Source organism: Stenella coeruleoalba (genome assembly GCF_951394435.1).
Source record: "Stenella coeruleoalba genome assembly, chromosome: 11".
Taxonomy (NCBI): domain Eukaryota; kingdom Metazoa; phylum Chordata; class Mammalia; order Artiodactyla; family Delphinidae; genus Stenella; species Stenella coeruleoalba.
In genome coordinates, this window is record NC_137157.1 from 26,238,391 (window position 1) to 26,261,137 (window position 22,747).

Consider the following 22,747-nt stretch of genomic DNA (forward strand, 5'->3'; position numbering starts at 1 on the left):
CCTATTCCCTCCCCCCAGCCCCTGGCAGCTGCCAGTCTGCTTTGTCTCTATGGATTTACCTATTTTGGATATTCCATATAAATGGAATCAGACTTTGATGACATGAATGGTAGACGTTTTATTTTATTCCTACAGGTCCCTGAGCATCTGTTATTTTTGTCTATTTTCTATCTGTTGTTTAAGCTGAGTAATTTCTATTCTACTAGTTCATTCTTTCCTCTTTGTCTATCTTTATTTCTACTGTTGAGCTCATACTTAGATTTTTATTTTGGTCATTGTATTTTTGATTTCTAAGATTTCCATTGGTTCTTCTTTATATCTTCAATTCTTTGCTGAGACTTGTATCTGTTTGCTGTGACTTTTTCTTTTTTCATGTATTTCAAGCTTGTTTGTAATTGCTCACTGAAGCATTTTAATCATGACTTCTTTAAAATCTTTGTCAGATAACTTTAACATCTCTGTCTTCTCAGTGTTGGCATCTAGCAGTTGTCTTTTTGCATTTAATTTGAGACCTTCCTCATTCTTGGTATGACCAGTGATTTTCTATTGAAACCTGGACCTTTGGGGTTTTATGTTATGAGACTTTGGATCCTATTTAAACCTGTTTTAGCTGGCTTTTCATGACACCTCTCTGGTGGGAGAAAAGGGGGGAAATGCTACCTCATTATTGCCAGATGAGAGTAAAAGTCTAGTTTTCCCATTTGGCCTCTGTTGACACCTGAGTTATGGAAGATCATCATTTTCTTGTTGGGTGGCGAGGACTTCTTGCTTCCCATGTGGTCTCTACTGACACCGTAGAAAGGGTAGCCTTGTTATTACTGAGTGGTAGTGCCAGCCCTTACTCTCCACTAGACCTTCTCTGACAGTTCAGCAGATTGAGGAATGTGCTAATCCTTATTATTGTTGGTGGGGTGAAAGTTCAGGTGACCCATGTGGTCTCCACTAACATTGCAGGAGCATGGGGCTTTATTACTTCTCAGCAGAGATGAAAGTCCCAACTTCCTACTGCTTGTAGATTATCCAGGTAGGGTATTGGGGTAACTCATTACAACCTGGCCTCTCCACTTGGCCTTTGCTTGCGTGGATGGGGGTGAAACCACAACTTTTTTGGTTGTATTTGCCTGTAGTAAGTTGATACTGTCTAAAATTTTTTTGTCTTGCTGGGCTTCCCCTTTCTTGTTACTTTGGCTAGAGAAACAGGGTTTTTTTTGGGGTGGTGGTGTATGTGAACCCACTGCCAGCTTCTTCAGTTCCAAGTTGGGCATAAGTGAGGGAAAAAGAAAACCCAGGGAGCATGCCATTGTGTTGGTTCTTATGTCCGGGGTCCTTGGCTGGTCTGCCTTCTAGTCTCCGTTTTTCAGAGTCATGTTATGTATGTCATATATATACTATTTGGGACTTTTAGTTGTATTAGTGGGATTAGGGTAATGTACACCTGCTCCATCTTCCTGGAAGCAGATGTCTTTATCCCTCAAGTTTTAATCTGTTTTCTTTAGTTCTAGATATTTTCTAATTTTTATTGTGACCTTTTCTTTGGTTTATAAGTTATTTAGAAATGTATTATTTCTAAGCATATATAATTTTCCAGTTATCTTGTGGTATTGAGTTCTAGTTTAATTGCACTGTAGTCAGAAAACATTCTGTATAAGTTTGCTTTTTTAAAAAATGTGAGATATTTTTAAGACCCAGCATGTGGTCATTTCTGAATGTTATGTGTATGCTTACAAGGAATGTGTATTCTATAGTTATGGGATACAGTTTTCTATATATGTCAGTAGGTCAGGTTGATTAATTGTGTTGTTTAAATTGTCTGTATTCTTACTGATTATTTTTTTCTGCTTGTTCTATTGGTTACCAAGAATAGTGGTTAAATTCTCCCCCTAAGAGTGTGAATTTGTCTCTTTTTCCTTGTAGTTCTGACCTCTTCATTTACTGTATATAAATTAAAATTGTCACATCTTTTTGGTGTACTTAACCTTTTATCATTATTAATGTATCCTTCATCTTTAGTAGTACATTTTGCCTTAAAATCAACTTTATTTGACATTAATATAGTTCCACCATCTCTTTTGATTGATGTTTGTATTATCTTTATCTCAACCTTTCTGTGCCCTTATGTTTTACAATTGTCTTATAAAAAAGTCATATAGTTGAGTTATGGTTTTCCTTCCAAACTTCTCTTCTATGTTGAGAAACCCTTTTTTAGAGTATTTGAGTAATTTTAATTTTTCCACCCTTTTAGCATGCGTTAATGGTTATCCTAGAGAAAGGTTCGCAAGCTTTTATTATGAAGAGTCACATAGCAAATATTTTAGGCTCTTCAGGCCATGCATGGTTTCTGTTATGTATTCTTTTCTCCCTTCCTCCCTTCCTTCATTCCTTTTATAGAGCTGTTTTAGATTTACATCAGAATCAAACAGAAAGTACAGAGGGCTCCAATGTACCCACTACTTGCCCCTGCATGCACAGCCTCCTGCACTGTTAACATCCCACAGCCGAGTGGTACATTGACATGTCATTATTACCCATAGTCCAGAGTTTACATTACGGTTCACTCTTGGTGTTGTACATTCTGTGGGTTTTAACAAATGTATATTGGCATGTATTCTATAATTATAGTATCATACAGAATAGTTTCACTGCTTTAAAAATCCTTTCTGCTCTGCCTATTCATCCCCTTTTTTCCCCTAACCCTTGGCAACCAGTGATCTTTTTAATGTCTCCATAGTTTGGTCATTTCCAGAATATATGGGAATCCTACAATATGTATCCTTTTTTAGATGGGCTTCTTTCACTTAGTAACATGCATTTAAGATTCCTCCATATCTTTTCATGGCTCATTTCTTTTTAAGGCTGGATAATATTCCATTGTCTGGATATACCACAGTTTATCCATTCACTTACTGAAGGACACGTTGGTTGCTTTCAAGGTTTGGTAATTATGAATAAAGCTGCTATAAACATCTGTGTGCCAGTTTTTGTTGGATGTAAGTTTTCAGCTCATTTGGGTAAATACCAAGGAGTGCAGTTGCTGGATTGTATGGTAAGAACAATGAATTAGGGTTTCTGTTGCTCCACATCCTCACTAGCATTTGGCGTTGTCAGTGTTTAGGTTTAGTTCATTCTAATAGGTGCATGGTGGTATCTCATTGTTGCTTTAATTTGTAATTCACTGATGACATGTGATGTGCAGTATCTTTTCATGTGCTTATTTGCCTTTGTATATTTTCTTTGGTGAGATGTTTGGCTCATTTTTTAATCCAGTTGTTTTCTTATTGTTGAGTTTGAGTTCTTTGTATATTTTGGATAACAGTCCTTTATCAGATATATCTTTTGCAAATATTTTCTCCCAGTCTGTGGCTTCTCTTCTTATTCTCTTGACAGTGCCTTTTGTAGAGTAGAAATTTTTAATTTTAATGAAGTCTAACTTGTCAATATTTTTTCATGAATCTTGCCTATAGTGTTGTATCTAAAAAGTCATTGCTATACTTAAGGTCATGTAGATTTTCTCCTATGTTCTCAGAATTTGATAGTTTTGCATTTTACATTGAGGTGTGTAGTCCATTTGAGCTAATTATGTGAAAGGTGTAAAGTCTGTGCCTAGATCCACATATTATTTATGTGTGTTATTTTTGCATGTGCTCTTTTGTCAAAGATCAGTTGACTATAATTTAGTCTGTTTCTGGACTCTCTGTTCTTTTCCATTGATCCATTTGCCTATTCTTTGGCTGATATATTGTCTTGATTATTGTTGCTTATATAGTAAGTCTTGAAGTTGGGTAGTGTCAGTTCTCTAACTTTGTTCTTCTTTAATATTATGTTGGCTATTCTAGATCTTTTGCCTTTCCATATAAATATTAGAATCAGTTTCTTGATATCCACATGATAACTTGTTGGGATGGTATAGAATTCATCTACCAAGTTGGGAAGAACTGACATCTTGGCCATATTTAGTCTTCCTATCCATGAATATAAACATTTTATTGTTGCCTGCCCTTTGCCCCGAGGTGGGAGGGAGGAGGCTCCTCAGAGCCTAGCACAGGAACTGTAAAGGAAGTTGGTAACCACTGGCAAAGAGCACGTGCTGTGAGGGATACCCAGAGCAAAAAAAAAAAATAGTTAAGGCGTGGAAAGTCTCTATTACGGTAAGGCCAAAGAGTGAAAGGAACGGAGAGAACAAAGGTTACTTCTGTGAGGCTGGGGAGAGGAACACGCTGGCCAAGTGGACTGTTGAGGAGACTCCTGAGGAAGGCAATTCTGACATATGCTACAACATGGATGAACCTTGAGGACATTGTACTAAATGGAATAAGCCAGTAACAAAACGACAAATACCGTATGATGCCACTTATATGAGCCGTGCGGCTGACAGGGTCTTGGTGCTGTGGCTGGGTGTCAGGCCTGAGCCTCCGAGGTGGGAGAGCCAAGTTCAGGACATTGGACCACCAGAGACCTCCCGGCCCCACGTAACATCAGTCGGCGAGAGCTCTCCCAGAGATCCCTGTCTCAATGCTAAGACCCAGCTCCACTCAATGACCAGAAAGCTCCAGTGCTGGACACCCCATGCCAAACAACTAGCAAGACAGGAACACAACCCCACCTATTAGCAGAGAGCCTGCCTAAAATCGTTCCTGCCCACCAGAAAGACAAGATCCAGCCTCATCCACCAGAACACACAGGAACCAGTCCCCTCCACCAGGAAGCCTACACAACCCACTGAACCAACCTTACCCACTGGGGGCACACACCAAAAGCAGTGGGAACTACGAACCTGCAGCCTGCAAAAAGGAGACCCCAAACACAGTAAGTTAAGCAAAGTGAGAAGACAGACAAATACCCAGCAGATGAAGGAGCAAGGTAAAAACCCACCAGACCAAACAAATAAAGAGGAAATAGGCAGCCTACCTGAAAAAGAATTCAAAGTAATGATAGTAAAGATGATCCAAAATCTTGGAAATAGAATGGAGAAAATACAAGAAACGTTTAACAAGGACCTAGAAGAATTAAAGAGCAAACAAACAATGATGAACAACACAATAAATGAAATTAAAAATTCTCTAAGAGGAATCAATAGCAGAATAACTGAGGCGCAGGAGAACGGATAAGTGATCTGGAAGATAAAATAGTGGAAATGATTACTGCAGAGCAGAATAAAGAAAAAAGAATGAAAAGAACTGAGGACAGTCTCAGAGACCTCTGGGACAACATTAAATGCACCAACATTCGAATTATAGGGGTCTCAGAAGAAGAAGAGAAAAAGAAAGGGACTGAGAAAATATTTGAAGAGATTATAGTTGAAAACTTCCCTAATGTGGGAAAGAAAATAGTCAAGTCCAGGAAGCACAGAGAGTCCCATACAGGAAAAATCCAAGGAGAAACACACCAAGACACATATTAATCAAACTATCAAACATTAAATACAAAGAACAAATATTAAAAGCAGCAAGGGAAAAGCAACAAATAACATGCAAGGGAATCCCCATAAGGTTAACAGCTGATCTTGCAGCAGAAGCTCTGCAAGCCAGAAGGGAGTGGCAGGACATATTAAAAGTGATGAAAGGGAAAAACCTACAACCAAGATTACTCTACCCAGCAAGGATCTCATTCAGATTCGATGGAGAAATTAAAACCTTAACAGACAAGCAAAAGCTAAGAGAATTCACCACCACCAAACCAGCTTTACAACAAATGCTAAAGGAACTTCTCTAGGCAGGAAACACAAGAGAAGGAAAAGACCTACAATAACAAACCCAAAACAATTAAAATGGTAATAGGAACATACCTATGGATAATTACCTTAAATGTAAACGGATTAAGTGCTCCCACCAAAAGACATAGACTGGCTGAATGGATACAGAAACTAGACCCATATATATGCTGTCTACAAGAGATCCACTTCAGACCTAGGGACACATATAGACTAAAAGTTAGGGGATGGAAAAAGATATTCCATGCAAATGGAAATCAGAAGAAAGCTGGAGTAGCAATTCTCATATCAGACAAAATGGACTTTAAAATGAAGACTATTACAAGAGACAAGGACATTACATAATGATCAAGGGATCAGTCCAAGAAAAAGATGTAACAATTGTAAATATGCATTCAACATAGGAGCACCTCAATGCGTAAGGCAAATGCTAACAGCTATAAAAGGAGAAATTGACAGTAACACAGTCATAGTATAGGACTTTAATACTCCACTTTCACCAATGGACAGATCAATCAAAATGAAAATAAATAAGGAAATACAAGCTTTAAATGAGACATTGAACAAGATAGACTTAACTGATATTTATAGGACATTCCATGTAAAAACAACAGAATACACGTTCTTCTCAAGCACTCATGGAACATCCTCCAGGATAGATCATATCTTGGGTCACAAATCAAGCCTTGGTAAATTTAAGAAAATTGAAATTGTATCAAGTATCTTTTCCCACCACATTGCCGTGAGACAAGATGTCAATTACAGGGAAAAAGCACTGTAAAAAATACAAACACACAGAGGCTAAACAATACGTTACTAAATAACCAAGAGATCACTGAAGAAATCAAAGAGGAAATCAGAAAATACCTGGAAGCAAATGACAATGAAAACACGATGGCCCAAAACCTATGGAAGGCAGCAAAAGCAGTTCTAAGAGGGAAGTTTATAGCAATACAATCCTACCTCAAGAAACAAGAAAAATCTCAAACAACCTAACCTTATACCTAAAGCAATTAGAGAAAGAAGAACAAAAAAAGCCCCAAAGTTTGCAGAAGGAAAGAAATCATCTTAAAGATCAGATCAGAAATAAATGAAAAAGAAATGAAGGAAACAATAGCAAAGATCAATAAAACTAAAAGCTAGTTCTTTGAGAAGATAAACAAAATTGATAAACCATTAGCCAGATTCATCAAGAAAAGGAGAAGACTCAAATCAACAGAATTAGAAATGAAAAAGGAGAAGTAACACCTGACACTGCAGAAATATAAAGGATCATGAGAGACTACTATAGGCAACTATATGCCAATAAAATGGACAACCTGGAAGAAATGGACAAATTCTTAGAAAAACACAGCCTTCTGAGACTGAACCAGGAAGAAATAGGAAATATAAACAGACCATTCCCAAGCACTGAAATTGAAACTCTGATGAAAAGTCTTCCAACAAACAGAAGCCCAGGACCAGATGGCTTCACAGGCGAATTCTATCAAACGTTTAGAGAAGAGTTAACACCTATCCTTCTCAAACTCTTCCAAAATGTAGTAGAGGGAGAAACACTCCCAAACTCATTCTGTGAGGCTACCATCACCCTGATACCAAAACTAGGCAAAGGTGTCACAAAAAAAGAAGACTACTGGCCGATATCACTGATTAATATAAATTCAAAGCTCCTCAACAAAATACTAGCAAACAGAATCCAGCAGCACATTAAAAGGATCATACACCACGATCAAGTTGGGTTTATCCCAGGAATGCAAAGATTCTTCAATATATGCAAATCAATAAATGTGATACACCATATTAACAAATTGAAGGATAAAAACCATATGATCATCTCCATAGATGCAGAATAATCTTTCGACAAAATTCAACACTGATTTATGATAAAAACCCACCAGAAAGTAGGCATAAGGGAACTTACCTCAACATAATAAAGGCCATATATGACAAACCCACAGCCAACATTCTCAATGGTGAAAAACTGAAATCATTTCCACTAAGATCAGGAACAAGACAAGGTTGCCCACTCTCACCACCATTATTCAACATAGTTTTGGAAGTTTTAGCCACAGCAGTCACAGACAGAAAACAAATAAATGGAATCCAAATCGGAAAAGAAGCAAAACTGTCATTGTTTGCAGATGACGTGATATTATACACAGAGAATCCTAAAGATGCTACCAGAAAACTACTAGAGCTAATCAATGAATTTGATAAAGTTGCAGGATACAAAATTAATGCACAGAAATCCCTTGCATTCCTATACACTAATGATGAAAAATCTGAAAGAGAAATTAAGGAAACACTCCCATTTACCATTGTAACAAAAAGAATAAAATACCTAGGAATAAACCTACCTAAGGAGACAAAAGACCTGTATTCAGAAAACTATAAGACACTGATGAAAGAAATTAAAGTTGATACAAACAGATGGTGAGATATACCATGTTCTTGGATCGGAAGAATCAGTATTGTGAAAATGACTATATTACCCAAAGCAATCTACAGATTCAATGCAATCCCTATCAACCTACCAATGGCATTTTTCAGAGAAGTAGAACCAAAAGTTTTACAATTTGTATGGAAACACAGAAGACCCCGAATAGCCAAAGCAATCTTGAGAAAGAAAAATGGAGCTGGAGGAATCAGGCTCCCTGACTTCATACTACACTACAAAGCTACAGTAATCAAGACAGTATGGTACTGGCACAAAAACAGAAATATAGATCAATGGAACAGAATAGAAAGCCCAGAGATAAACCCACACACCTATGGTCAACTAATCTGTGTCAAAGGAGGCAAGAATATACAATGGAGAAAAGACAGCCTCTTCAATAATTGGTGCTGGGAAAACTGGACAACTACATGTAAAAGAATGAAATTAGAACACTCTCTAACACCATACACACAAAAAAACTCAAAATGGATTAGAGACCTAAATATAAGGCCAGACAGTATAAAACTCTTAGAGGAAAACATAGAGCACTCTATGACATAAATCACAGGAAGATTTTTTTGACCCACCTCCTAGAGAAATGGAACTAAAAACAAAAATAAACAAATGGGACCTAATGAAACTTAAACGCTTTTGCACAGCAAAGGAAACCATAAACAAGACAAAAAGACAACCCTCCGAATGGGAGAAAATATTTGCAAATGAATCAACAGGCAAAGGATTAATCTCCAAAATATACAAGCAGCTCATGCAGCTCAATATCAATAAAACAAACAACCCAATCCAAAAATGGGCAGAACACCTAAATAGACATTTCTCTAAAGAAGATATACAGATTGCCAACAAACACATGAAAGGTTGCTCAGCATCACTAATCATTAGCAAAATGCAAATCAAAACTACATTGAGGTATCACCACATACCAGTCAGAATGGCCATCATCAAAAAATCTACAAACAATAAATGCTGGAGAGGGTGTGGAGAAAAGGGAACCCTCTTGCACTCTTGGTGGGAATATAAATTGATGCAGCCACTATTGAGAACAGTACGGAGGTTCCTCAAGAAACTAAAAGTAGAAGTACCGTACGAGCCAGCAATCCGGCTACTGCGCATATACCCTTTGAAAACCATAATTCAAAATGAGTCATGTACCGCAGTGTTCATTGCAGCTGTGTTTACAGTAGCCAGGACATGGAAGCAACCTAAGTGTCCATCGACAGATGAATGGGTAAAGGAGATGTGGCACATATATACAATGGAATATTACTCAGCCATAAAGAGAAACGAAATTGAGTTATTTGTAGTGAGGTGGATGGACCTAGAGTCTGTCATACAGAGTGAAGTAAGTCAGAAAGAGAAAAACAAATACAATATGGTAACACATATATATGGAATCTAAAAAAAAAAGTGGTTCAGAAGAACCTAGGGGCAGGAAAGGAGTGAAGATGTAGACATGGAGAATGGATTTTAGGACACGGGGTGGGGGAAGGGTAAACTGGGACGAAGTGAGAGAGTGGAATGGACATATATACACTACCAAATGTAAAATAGATAGCTAGTGGGAAGCAGCCCCACAAAACAGGGAGATCAGCTCAGTGCTTTGTGACCACCTAGAGGGGTGGGATAGGGAGAGTTCGAGGGAGACGCAAGAGGAAGGGGATGTGGGGATATATGTACATATATAGCTGATTCACTTGTTACACAGCAGATACTAACACAGCAATGTAAAATAGTTATATTCCAGTAAAGATGTTTAAAATAATTTATTGTTTATTCTTTGACTTCTTTCATCAAAGTTTTATCATTTTCCTCACATAAGTCTTATACATATCTTTTTAGATTTATACCTGTTTCATTTTTGGGGGGTTTTAATGTGTATGGTATTGTTTTAAGTTTCAAATTCCATTTTTTTATTGCTGTTGGAAGAAAGTGACTTTTGTATATTAATCTTCTATCCTGCAATTGTGCTGTAATTGCTTATTAGTTTGGGGAATTGCCTTTTTTAAAAAAATTAATTTATTTATTTTTGGCTGCTTTGGGTCTTCGTTGCTGCGCCTGGGCTTTCTCTAGTTGCAGTGAGCGGGGGCTACTCTTTGTTGCAGTGTGCGAGCTTCTCATTGCAGTGGCTTCTCTTGTTGCAGAGCACAGCCTCTAGGTGTGTGGGCTTCAGTAGTTCTGGCATGAGGGCTCTAGAGCGCAGGCTCAGTAGTTGTGGCACATGGGCTTAGTTGCTCCGCAGCATGTGGGATCTTCCTGGACCAGGGCTTGAATCCGTGTCCCCTGCATTGGCAGGCGGATTCTTAACCACTGTGCCACCATGGAAGACCCTAGGGCAATTGCTTTTTTAATTGACTCTTTTGGCTCTCCTTTGTGAACGATCATGTGATCTGCAAACAAAGATAGTTTTATTTCTTCCTTTTCTTCCTGTATCCCTTTTACTTTTCTTACTATGTTAGCTGAGTGCCATCCACTACAGTTTTGAAAAGGAGTGGTGAGAAGGGACAGCCTTGCTTGTTCTTGTTCTTACTGGGAATGCTATTTTTCTCACCATTAAGTATGCTGTTAGCTGTAGATTTTTTGTAGATGTTCTTTATCGAATTGAGGAAGTATCTGTCTGTCCCTTATTTGTTGAGAGTTTTTATCATGAATAGGTGTTGCATTGTCAGATGCAAAAAGTCAGATGCTTTTTCTGCATCTATTGATATGATCATGTGATTTTTCTGCGTTAGGCTGTTGATGTAATGGATTATAGTAATTGATTTTTTTGAATATTGAACCAACCTTGCATGCCTGGAATAAATCCTCCTTGGTCATGGTGTATACTTCTTTTTAAACATGCTGTATTTGATTTGCTAATATTTTGTTGAGGATTTTTACATCTATTTTCATTCTTTTTATTTTAACTCTTAAAAAAGGAGGTGACATTTTTTAGCTTGGGGCCATACAAAAAGGGCTACAGGCCAACTTTGGCCCATGGAGTGTAGTTTGCCAACCCATTTCCTTTACAATGTGTATTGTTGACTTATCAAAATAGAATGTTAATTGATACTTTTACTCTTCTCCCATACAGTGCAAGGACTCTTTTGCACTTGTAATTCTACCTTTATTGTCTTATATACCATTTATATCATGTATTTTAAGTCAGTATATGTTAAAATCCCACAAGCTATTATCAATATTTTATGCAATTAATATTCAATTCAAATTATGCATATATTTATGGTTTCCTTTAATCTTCCTTTCTGCATTGTCAAGTTCACATCTAAGAATTTTCATTGTGTATGAAACGTCCTTGACTGTTTCTTTAGTGTACATCTTTAGGGATGAATTTATTTTGTTTCTCTGAAAATGTCTTTGTTTTACCATCATTTTTCAAAGTTGTAGTATTGCTGTATTTATCGAATGTTAGTTTGGCAGTTGTTTTCTTTCAGCACTGTACATTGTCTTCTGGCCTTCACTGTTGAAGTCACTTCTGTCTTTTTGTTGCTCTTATTTACAGGCACCTTGTCTCTTTCTGCCTGATTTTAAGATCTTCCCTTTATTTTTGTTTTTAGCTGTCTTAATGTGATGTGCGTAGGTGTGGATTTCTTTTTATTTATGTGCTTGGGGATTGTAGGACTTTCTTTTTTGGTATTTATTCATTTGGCAGTGTCGGGTCTTAGTTAAGGCACGTGGGATCTTTAGTTGCAACATATACAATATTATCTTTTTAGTTGTGGCATGCGGGATCTTTAGTTGCGGCATGTGAACTCTTAGTTGTGGCATGTAGGATCTAGTTCCCTGACTAGGGATTGAAACTGGACGCTCTGCATTGGGATCGTGGAGTCTTAGCCACTGGACCACCAGGGAAGTCCCTGTAGGACTTTTTATATCTGAGAATTGATACCTTTCCTCAGTTTGGGGATGATGTCAAACCTTTCCTCAGTTTGGGGATGATGTCAAACTGGTTTGTTTCTTTTTTTTTTTGAGGTATTGCTTCTGCTCTGTTCTCTCCTTTCTTTCTGGGACTCCAATTTCATGTCTGTTAAAGTGACGTTTTAACTTTATTCTCTATTTCTTTCCTTCTTTTCTATATTTTCCATCCTTGTTTATCTTTCTACTTTTTCTTGAACATATTCTTTTAAGCTGTCTTCCAATTACTTCCTAAACTATGTCTAATCTGGGCTGGTTTACCCACTCAGTTGAGCTCTTGATTTTGGTTATCACATTTTTCAAGTTTAGAGTTTCCATTGGTTTCTTTTTATGGTTTCTAATCCTTTCCCAAATTTCTCAACCTTCTTTTCTATTGTTTTGTACACAATTAGAATTTAAAAAATTCTTTTAGATCCATTGTCTGATGACTCTTTAATAGTGAGACCCTGTGTGTCTGCTTGTCGTCTGTTGTTTCTGTGGCTTTAATTCATGTTACCTTATCTTCCCATGAACTTTTACATGTGTGTATGTGTCACATATTTATTTTTTAGAGCAATTTGAGGTCTAGTCTAATATCTTTCTTCTGAATTACCCTTATTCCTAAGAGGCAGCCTTTGAAGTCTCTATCCGAAATGAAGGGTGTTCACCAGGGCTTCTCCACTCCTTGCTGACTTAATATATCTTTCGTTGAATTTAAAGACTGTCCCAGGGCATTCAGTCTCCCAGCTACCTCTCTGGAATTGGCAGATACCTCTAGGGGAATGGTGGTTCCAAGTGCCAGTCTCATCTTTCTGCATCCATATCTTTCCCCGTTCCCATCTCAGTAAATATTTATTCTTTTGTTTTCCAGTGTCTTCAAGCTGATTTAAAAAAAGTATGTATCCAGCTTTTCTTGCTGTCCTTAGCGGGAGGCTTGATCCAAATTACTTAATCCTCTATTACTGGTAATAGAAGACTGTCTTCAGATTTCTTGGTATAAGAGATAGATTATATGGTAACTGAGTTGGGGTTTTCCATTTTTAGCTAAGGACGTTTCCATTTAAAACGTCCTTATATAATTAGTATAAAAAAATAGAAGTTCTTTCTTTGTAACCTTGAATATAGAATGATGGACCACTTTTGAAGGTCAGAGAAAGAATTATTTTATGAGGCCTTTCTATCTATGACACTAGATATCTATTTGGAGGACTACCATACTATATTTTTCAAGATTATTATTGATAAGTTGATTACTACTGAATTAGAGAACTGGATATGTTATATGTGCAGAGTACTTGAAAACAGATAAAAAATTCATTCTGACCTTGGTTAGTTTCACACAAATTGGCAGATAGTTTTCTGTAATTCTTAACTATTCCTAGAGGAGAAAATTCTGGAAAAGGCTATTGGCAAATGCAACCCAGGGGCTCATAACTTTGAGTCAAGGATTTCTTTCCAGTATCTAACTACTGTGTTTAAGCCTATTTATATTCAGTCATCACAGAAATAGAGAACAGTTAGTGATTATCGTGCATACTAGAGTCCATTTTCATTAGTATAGGGTTCACAAACTAAGACAAAATCTGTGTGAACAAAGGTGTGATGTGCATGTTTATTCAGGGGCTAGCTGGAGTAGAATATTCTTGGCAGATGGTAGGAGATGAGATTACACAAGGTAGATTGGGGCTGATTGTGTATTGCTTTGCAAGACTGGGTGTTTTGATTTTGTCTCATATATGGGAGCTTTTGAGTGAGAATGAGAGATCAAATAACAGTTTCTGACTGTTAATCTGGCAGTGTTTGGAGGGTAGACTAGGAGAAAATATTGGAAGCAGGGATAATAAAAAGCTCTAATAGTCTAGTTATGAGATGATACAAGCTTGACTTTTTGTGGATAAGTAGGAATGGAGAGAATGGAATGCATTTTAAAGAAAGAGTATTTGTTGTTCATACATGGGAAGTTGAGAGAGAAAGCAGAGAAGACTTTGAGGTTGTAAGTGTGGATGAATGGTAGCATAATACTGGTATCAATATCAGAAGCTGGAAAGTAAGGATGTTGAAGGTAGATTGAAAGCAAGGGTAATGAATTTGGTTTAAGATAATTTGAATACAGGGTGATAGAATTGTTCATTATCTGGAAAACAGTTTGTAGTTGTTAAAAATAAAATTTAACAGTAAAATGTTGAAAGTGCAAGGTGCAAGTTTTCCTGTCAGGGAGTCCCCCCATTATTATTTCCCCAGAAGTTACCACTATTCGCTGCTTGCTGTACCACTATTTGACTCTTTTTATGTGTATGTAAACATATGTGTGTGTGTATCTGTCATTTATACTCTTCACCATGCTGTGGGGACAGATCTAACTTGTCCTTTTTAATGTATAGTATAGATAAACCTTTATTTATGGAAGTTTAGCTTATTTCTGATTTTTTCATTTTTTTAATTAAAAAAAGTCACAAAGAAAATTCTTATAATTACATTTGGGTACTCATCCAGCTATTGTCATAGAATAAATTCCTAGGATTGGGCCAGGGGATAAGCAGATTTATCATTTTGATACAGGTAACTTTGCAGAAAGCTTACTATAGGGGTGTGTGTGTGTGTGTGTGCGCGCGCGCGTGCGCACGCACGCAAATTAACGTATTTTTTGTGGTATGAGGGGAAAGTATATCATGCATTTGGGTGTAGTACCTACTGGTGATGTATGTTGGTATATTCTAGCTTTATTATTCAAAAAATTAACATATTAAAAAGTAATGAAATTGCAAACATCAACTTGGAACAGGAGAAATCCTCCTGGCTTGGGAAAATACAAGGGGGCAGTACACGTATGCTTGCATAGAAACTAGAATTGGAGATGAAGTAATGGTGGTGGTGATTGACAAAGGGATATTCTGAAATTAGTGAAGTCCTGGAAAGTACGTCTAGTAAATATTTCAGTGCCAAGAGGGAAGGAGATAAATCATTTTAATTTTATTTTCCAGAAACTTTCAGGTCTTTGTAAATTTTATTTCTGTGAGGACTTAACTCTCATTTTAGGGTAGGGGTCAGTGAGAATGTTCACTGTCAAGTTAATTGGAATACAGAGGAAAAAAGATACTCATTTTACCTTGGAAATCTTTCTTTTACTAGTAGTAGGACTGAAGGGTAACTTTTGACTTGTAAGCTTTTAGCTAATTAAAACTAAAACCTCATAATGCCTTTTGGTGATATTATTAGAAAGTATTAGATATGTTTATTGTATATTTCTGTCTCTTAAAAATTAATTTGCATCAAAGAGCAGAATCAAAATTACATGCCAGGGCTTCCCTGGTGGTGCAGTGGTTAAGAATCCGTCTGCCAATGCAGGGGACACGAGTTCGAGCCCTGGTCTGGGAAGATCCCACATGCTGCGGAGCGACTAAGCCCATGCGCCACAACTACAGAGCCTGTGCTCTAGAGCCCGCGAGCCACAACTACTGAGCCCGCATGCCACAACTACTGAAGCCCACGCGACTAGAGCCCGTGCTCCGCAACAAGAGAAGCCACTGCAATGAGAAGGTCGGGCACCGCAACGAAGAGTAGCCCCTGCTTGCTGCAACTAGAGAAAGCCTGTGCACAGCAACGAAGACCCAACACAGCTGAAAATAAATAAATAAAATTAATTAATTAAAAAAAATTACATGCCACTTTTATGATCCAGTTTATTAATTCCATGGCAAATGTATATTCTTGACAGGATAATGTTGTGGCAGCTGCTACTACAAACAGTGCACTCTGCATTTGCAAAGGTTGAATCCTTGTGCACATTTAACCGAAGAATAAGGAGTAAAGTGTCCTTGAAGGACTTTTACCCCTCTGTTAAAATAGATAAAGCAGGAAACCAAAGCAACCTCAATTTTAGTTTAAAAGTGTTCTTATGTAATACGTAGACATCACGTTAATTTATCAGAAATGATGTAGTTCAAGCAAGACTCAGTAATTTAATGGTGGGGTTGTGTAGGCTAAAGATGGTCTCTTGTAGTAAGAAAAGGTAATTCATAATTACCCATGACTAAGGGAGGTACTGTTAGGAAAAAATATATATAATAGTTTTGAAAAAGATGAATGAAGTTAAAAGGGACAGAATTGTTTTGATTAAATTTTTTGTTTTTAATTATTTACAGTAAGAACACTGTGTCATATTTTACTTCTAGATAGAGCAAATATTTGGTTACTTTCATAATCCTGGATTGGTGCTTTTGGGGATAGCTGAGGTGATTGACTTTCCTGTTCTTAGCACAGTGCATAATACATAGATGATCAATATTTATATGTTGACTGATTTATTCTCTGAATCTGCAGCCTGAGTGCAGTCACCTTGTGTCAAATAAAAGATCCTTTGTAGCATTAATCACAGACATAATTACATGCTGAAGGTCATCTTTGTGAAGACTGTGATTCTCCCCAGACACTTATCAAGTTCCAAATAGCTTTTCCCCTGGTTTCAGAGTATGGATTTCGTACCAGAATCCACTCTTGAAGTTTACCTCAGTAACTTCAGGAAACATTGGTGATTTGTGACTCTGGGACTACCTATACTGGAAGAGTCGTTACATCTAGTTAGGCTAATACTTGAAAATATGACCTTGATGGGCACAGAAACTGCATGGAAGTAAAGAAAATTTAAGGTATGATTCAACTTTATTCTTGAATTTTATGAACAACTGAAAATCTGAAAATTGTGTTTGTTATAGAAATGATAAGGAGAATAATAAGTGATAAAAAGTATATAATACTGAAGGAGTTCACTGATCACTAATTAAGTGTATTTCTCTCTTCAGGTATAATTTGGCCTCCCGAGATTCTGTCTTAGCACGAAGAAAGTGAAAAATACTCTTGAAAAGAAAACTAAGACAATAAGAAAGCAAGACTTGCTTTTACATGGTTGTCAGCTCACTTACCAATATGGACACTTTTCCCACCATTTTTCCTCCTGGTGGAGACAGTGGGCTGACAAGTTCTCAATCTGAGTTCCAAAAAATGTTAATTGATGAACGGTTACGATGTGAACATCATAAAACTAATTATCAGACTCTGAAAGCTGAACACACAAGGTAAATAAATTACTTAAATTTGGAAGTGAGAGGCTTGATTAAAATTTTTTATTTTCTCTAAATGTTTGCTCTGGAACATACAGTATAATTTTGTTATTTTGCAGTATACAATATACATTTAAAACTTTTAAAATACAAGTAAATTTTCTTTAAATCAAGTGGATTATAAATTTGTAAAAGTCTTGTTTTGAAAGTAGCAAGACATATAAAATTAAATGTATCTAGGTGGCTAAATATGTTTTTTTCCCTTCAAAGTAAAATTGCATTCAGAAATTACAGTGTTAATAATAAATGAAACTGTAAAGCAATTATATTTGTAAGTTTAATAAATATATGATGTTGATCTTGCTCTGTAGTTTTGGTTGACTTCACATAAAGTAATGCGATTAGAAAGCAAAGGATACACTTAAATTCTTCTTTTTAAAAAATCAGGTTGCAGGATGAGTACATAAAGTCACAAAATGAGCTCAAGCGCCTATTAAATGAAAAGCAAACTCACCAGGAAAAATTTCAGCTGCTGCTTGAAGAGCTACGAGGGGAGTTAGTAGAGAAAACTAAAGACTTAGAAGAAATGAAGCTGCAGGTAAGAAAATATATTCAAATTAGTATAAAAGTAGTCAGATATTTAGTGGAAATAAATAATTTTGGTAAATTTGGTAAATTTTCCCTATATTCTTAATGAATATTTTGTTGTATCTCTAGGTGGTATAACTTAATCTTCTTTCATATACTCTAGAATGTTAGCTACCCTGTAGGGTTTAGCCACAAAACTGTTATTTTAGGTAAGTTTGTATTATATTTCCTGTTCTGATTTAAATAATATCTTACTCTTCAGAATAATTGGAGGAAAGGCCAGTTTGTATTGATAAAAATTCACAATTTAAAAATATTTTTAAAAATAAAGGTGTATAGGATTTAAGTATTGATCTAGTGCTTGTTACAAGAAGGCATTATTAATATTGGAGTCATGGGTTGATAGAGTGAAAAGCCATCTTTCAAGTCATCCAGTGTGGCATATTATCCAATTCATGTATTCTTTTGACAGCAGTGTTAAAGGAGTTTGTCATTCCGTATTATCTCGAAATCTTCCATTGTTGGAAACACCACCACTTAAGCTTGGGTTGGACCCTCCACCATGTTTACTGTTTCATTCCTACGTATACATATTTAGGACATTTAAACAAATAAAAACCTCTGAAATGTGAGTTGAAGAGGGAAATATAATTTAAACCTTTAGAATTGGTGGATTAATTTGTTTTGCAGAAATTGAGGCCTATATGAATGCAGTCTGTGAGCACTAAACCCAAGGTATTCAAAGTATTCTTTTCAGGCATTGAAGGTGTAATCACTGTTTCTTGAGAGTAACATGTAGACATGCTTATTTGTAATAAGCACATGCAAAATAGCCTAAGAAGACTAGAGTGGCTATATTAATATCAGATAAAATAGACTTCAAGACAAAGAGTATCATTAAAGATAAAAAGAACGTTTTTATAACCAAAAAAAAGGGTCATTTCACCAGGAAGGTGATGACCTTCAACAAATAGTTATGTTTCTATTCCTTAGTTTTCTCACGTGATAAAGGGCATAAAGGTTTTTATCTAACGGGTTGCTGTAAGGACTAATGAGATTATAACCTGTATATTTTCAGTACGGTGTCTGGCACATAGTAGCTACTCATAAATGATGGCAATTTTTATTCTGTTGGAATACAGACTCCACGACGGCAGGTGGAGTGTGTCTCCAGTGCTCAGGATGGTGCCTAGCAAGTATTTGTTAAATGAATGACATGAATAAGTAGAATAAATGAGCGAGTTGGGATTGTTCTATTCATATATAGTATAATGTTGCACTTGTTGTCTCATAGGTATCTAGAGCCTTAGCATCTTAGAGTTGATAATCATCTAGTTCTCTTTCATATCTGTCATGAATTGAATTGTGTCCCCGAAAAGATAAGTTGAAGTTCTAACTCCCAGTACCTCAGAATGTGACTTTATTTGGAAATAGGGTTTTACAGATGAAATTACTTAGGTTAAGATAAGGTCGTACTGAAGTATGACAGGCCCTTAATATAATATGACTGATGTCCTTAATAAGAAGAAGAGAAAAGACATAGAGACGGAAACACACGGGTGGTGGTGGAGCAGAGAGAACGTCCTATGATGACAGAAGCAGAGATTGAAGTGTGGCAGCTGCCAGGGAATGCCAAGGATTGCCAGCACATCAAGACAAGCTAGGACAGGGCAAGGAAGGGTTCTTCCTACAATTTTCAGAGGGAACACTTAGCTGACACCTTGATTTTGGACTTCTGGCTTCCAGAACTGTGAGGCAATAAATTTCAAAACAGAATTCCCATTTGGAACTCTTAGGACACAGAGCTCTTCATTCTGTGCTTCAGTGCTTTCAGTGCTAGAGAACCTAGTGAATTGTAAAGTGATACACTTCCATTTATGGATTGGAGGATGTTAAGCATTTTCTCTATCATATTGAAAGGAAATCATCCTCCCTGTAGCCTCCCTGTTGGTTATTGCAGTGTTCCTTGGACCTACACAAAATAACTCTGGATATTTCTTCATGTGATAGCTTCCCAAATGTTTGCTGATAAATAAAATTTATCTGTTAAAGTTTGTTTTTCAAAATAAACATATCTGATTTCTATGTGATATTTACCTGGCAGAAATAACTGAAAGAAGCATTTATACATAAATACATGTATTGAAGCAGTTTAGCTATTTGCTTCAGGGGGTGTTTGCAATTTGTACAAATTGTGAGTTAAGTAAATTCAGCAAAGTAAAATCAGCAAGAAATACTTCAATGAAGGTTTTATGAAAGATGATTATTTTAAAAATACACATGTATTGTCTACCTGCAAAATGCCTTTTCACATTTAGAATTTAGTATCTCTGGCTTCATAGAAAAACAATGTAAAAGACATTCATTTAAAGAATATTTCTGCATCACTTGTGCAGTTGTAGTGAATGGGGATAATAATAGTGCCTAGCTCATAGGATGATTGTAAAGTTGCAATGAATCAATGATTAGAAATTATTAGTATGGTGCTTTGATGTCGTAAGTGGTTACAACAAGTTAGCTATTACATTGTTGTTATGTAACATGTGAGCAAAACCTTTTTTAAAGATATGGGAGTCATTTTATATGTTTCTGAAAAAAGTTTTAAAAAATTACTTTGCCAAACATTTATATGCTTTCTTTGTGCCAGGTAATGAAAACTGTGTAAACCAGTATGTTTACCATTTTATTTGGCTGCTAGGAAGCTCAGAGCAAAATTTAATACTCAGTTTGTCATTAATCTTTTAAGAGTCTCTGGCACAGCAATATTTGCCCCCTTAAATCAAAATATTCTTTGAAAAATTCTGGTCTGTTTTGTATTATTATTATTTTTTTATTGGAGTATAATTGCTTTACAATGTTATGTTAGTTTCTGTTGTACAATGTACTGAATCAACTATATGTATACATATATCCCCTCCCTCTTGTACCTCCCTCCCCCCACCCCCCATCCCACCCATCTAGGTCATCACAGAGCACCAGGCCGAGCTCCCTGTGCTATACAGCAGGTTCCCACTAGCTATCTGTTTTACACATGTTTTACACATGGTAGTGTATTTATGTCAAACCTTATCTTCCAGTTCATCCCACCCGCCCCTTCCCCTGCTGTGTCCACACATCTGTTCTCTACATCTGTGTTTCTTTTCCTGCCCTGCAAATAGGTTAATCTATACCATTTTTCTAGATTCCACATATATGCGTTAATATTGTTTTGTATTATTAATATGACAAATGTTGGAGTATTGAAGATTTTTTATATATTTAGTATAGGTAATGACACATAGACGGTTGTATGACAGAGCATTCTTTTAAGTTTCTTTTCAGACAAGCAGTGGCAGTATTCCATTAGAAATGTAAGACACAGCATAATTTCCTCCTAATATGACATTGAGTTAACCCTCTAATTCTATGTCTTTGGTGTATGTCAGCTTTGAGAGAGAGGGAGAGGGGAGGAAGATAGATTTTTTAATGTGTGTGCTTGTTGTTAATAAGTTTCTTATGAGATAAGCATCTCTAACCATAGATTTTTTTCTTTATCAGAGACCTCATTGATCACAAGACTCCTGTGTAGTTACCAATTGCAGTGTTGTTTTTTCCTTTGTGTAGATACATTTTTCCATCAGTATCATTTTCCTTCCATCTTATGGACTTTAACATTTCTTATAGTACAGAAATACTGGTGAGAATTTTTTCAGCTTTTGTATGTATATGTAAGAAATGGTGTTTAAAGGTATTTCAGCTGAGTATTGAATTCTAGATTGACAGTTTTTTCCCCTAATACTTTAAAGATGTTGCTCTTCTGTCTTCTCACTTATGTGTCACATAAGAAATTTGTTGTTAGCTTTATCTTTGTTCTCTTTATCTAGTGTGTCTTTTTTTCTTGTCAGCTCTTAAGATTTTTTCTTTATTGCTTTTCAGTAATTTGACCTGCCTTTGCACATATCTTCATGTTTCTGGTGCTTGAGGTTTAATGAGCTTCTTGAGTCTGTGGGTTTATAGTTTTCATCAAATTTAGAAAAATTTTAGATACTTTATCTCAATATTTTTTTCTGCCTCCTATTTGATTTCCTTTGGGGACTTTGCTAGTAGGCCACTGAAAGTTCTCCCATAACTCACTGATGTTCTGTTTGTTTATTTTTAAAGATTTATTTTTAAATTTATTTATTTATGTCTGTGTTGGGTCTTAGTTGCGGCACGCGGGATCTTTCATTGCGGCGCATGAGCTCTTGGTTGCGGCATGCAGGCTTCTCTCTAGTTGTGGCGTGCAGCTTTTTCTCTTCTTTAGTTGTGGCATGTGGGCTCTGTAGTTTGCGGCATGCAGGCTCTCTAGTTGAGGCACATGAGCTCAGTAGTTGTGGCGTGTGGGCTCATTTGCCCCTCAGCATGTGGGATCTTAGTTCCCTGACCAGGGATCAAACCCGTGTCCCCTGCATTTTAAGGCGGATTCTTTACCACTGGACCACCAGGGGAAATCCCTGTTTATTTATTTTTAATCTTTTTTGTCTCTTTGTTTCATTTTGGATAGTTTCTGTTGTCATGTCTTTAAGTTCTCTGATCTTTTTTCCTGCAGTGTCTAATCTGCCAGTCATTTTATAGTGCATTTTTCATCTCAGAAATTGTAGTTTTTATCCTGAAGTCCAATTTTGATTTTTTTCATATTTTCCTTGACATGTTCAATCTTTACTGTAGCTTTATGTGGAATTCAGTTATAGTAACTATATTAATGTCTTTGCTAATTTTAGCATCTCAGTCACTTCTGGGTTGGTGTTGGTTGGTTGATTTTCTTTTCCTATTTATTGTGGGTAGTATTTTCAGGCTTCTTTACATATCTGCTAAATTAAAAAAAAATTTTTTGTATTTAAGTTTCAGGTGTAGAGCACTATGGTTCAACCTCTGTATAGACTAGAGTTACCACCACCACAAGTCTAGTTATCATCCATCGCCATACAGCTGACCCCCTTCATCCATTTTGCTCACCTCCCAACCCCCTTCTTCTCTGGTAACCACTAATCTGTTCTCTGTATCTCTGAGTTTGCTTTTGTTTGATTTTGT

At 36.5% G+C, this 22,747-nt stretch overlaps 1 protein-coding gene across 3 annotated transcripts in view; it reads left to right on the forward strand.

Moving 5' to 3' along the window:
* The window catches only part of CEP83 (centrosomal protein 83), a 113,458-nt gene that overhangs the window by 28,105 nt on the left and 62,606 nt on the right, over positions 1–22,747 (forward strand). The window contains exons 2-5 of one of the 3 annotated variants that reach the window (XM_079937177.1): positions 15,399–15,590; positions 16,520–16,699; positions 16,853–17,125; positions 17,558–17,708. In XM_079937177.1, coding sequence (XP_079793303.1) covers positions 16,953–17,125; positions 17,558–17,708 — 324 coding nt within the window. In that variant the 5' untranslated portion in view covers positions 15,399–15,590; positions 16,520–16,699; positions 16,853–16,952. The remainder of the gene's footprint in view (positions 1–15,398; positions 15,591–16,519; positions 16,700–16,852; positions 17,126–17,557; positions 17,709–22,747) is intronic. The other 2 variants (XM_079937178.1, XM_079937179.1) reach the window with 2 other exon arrangements.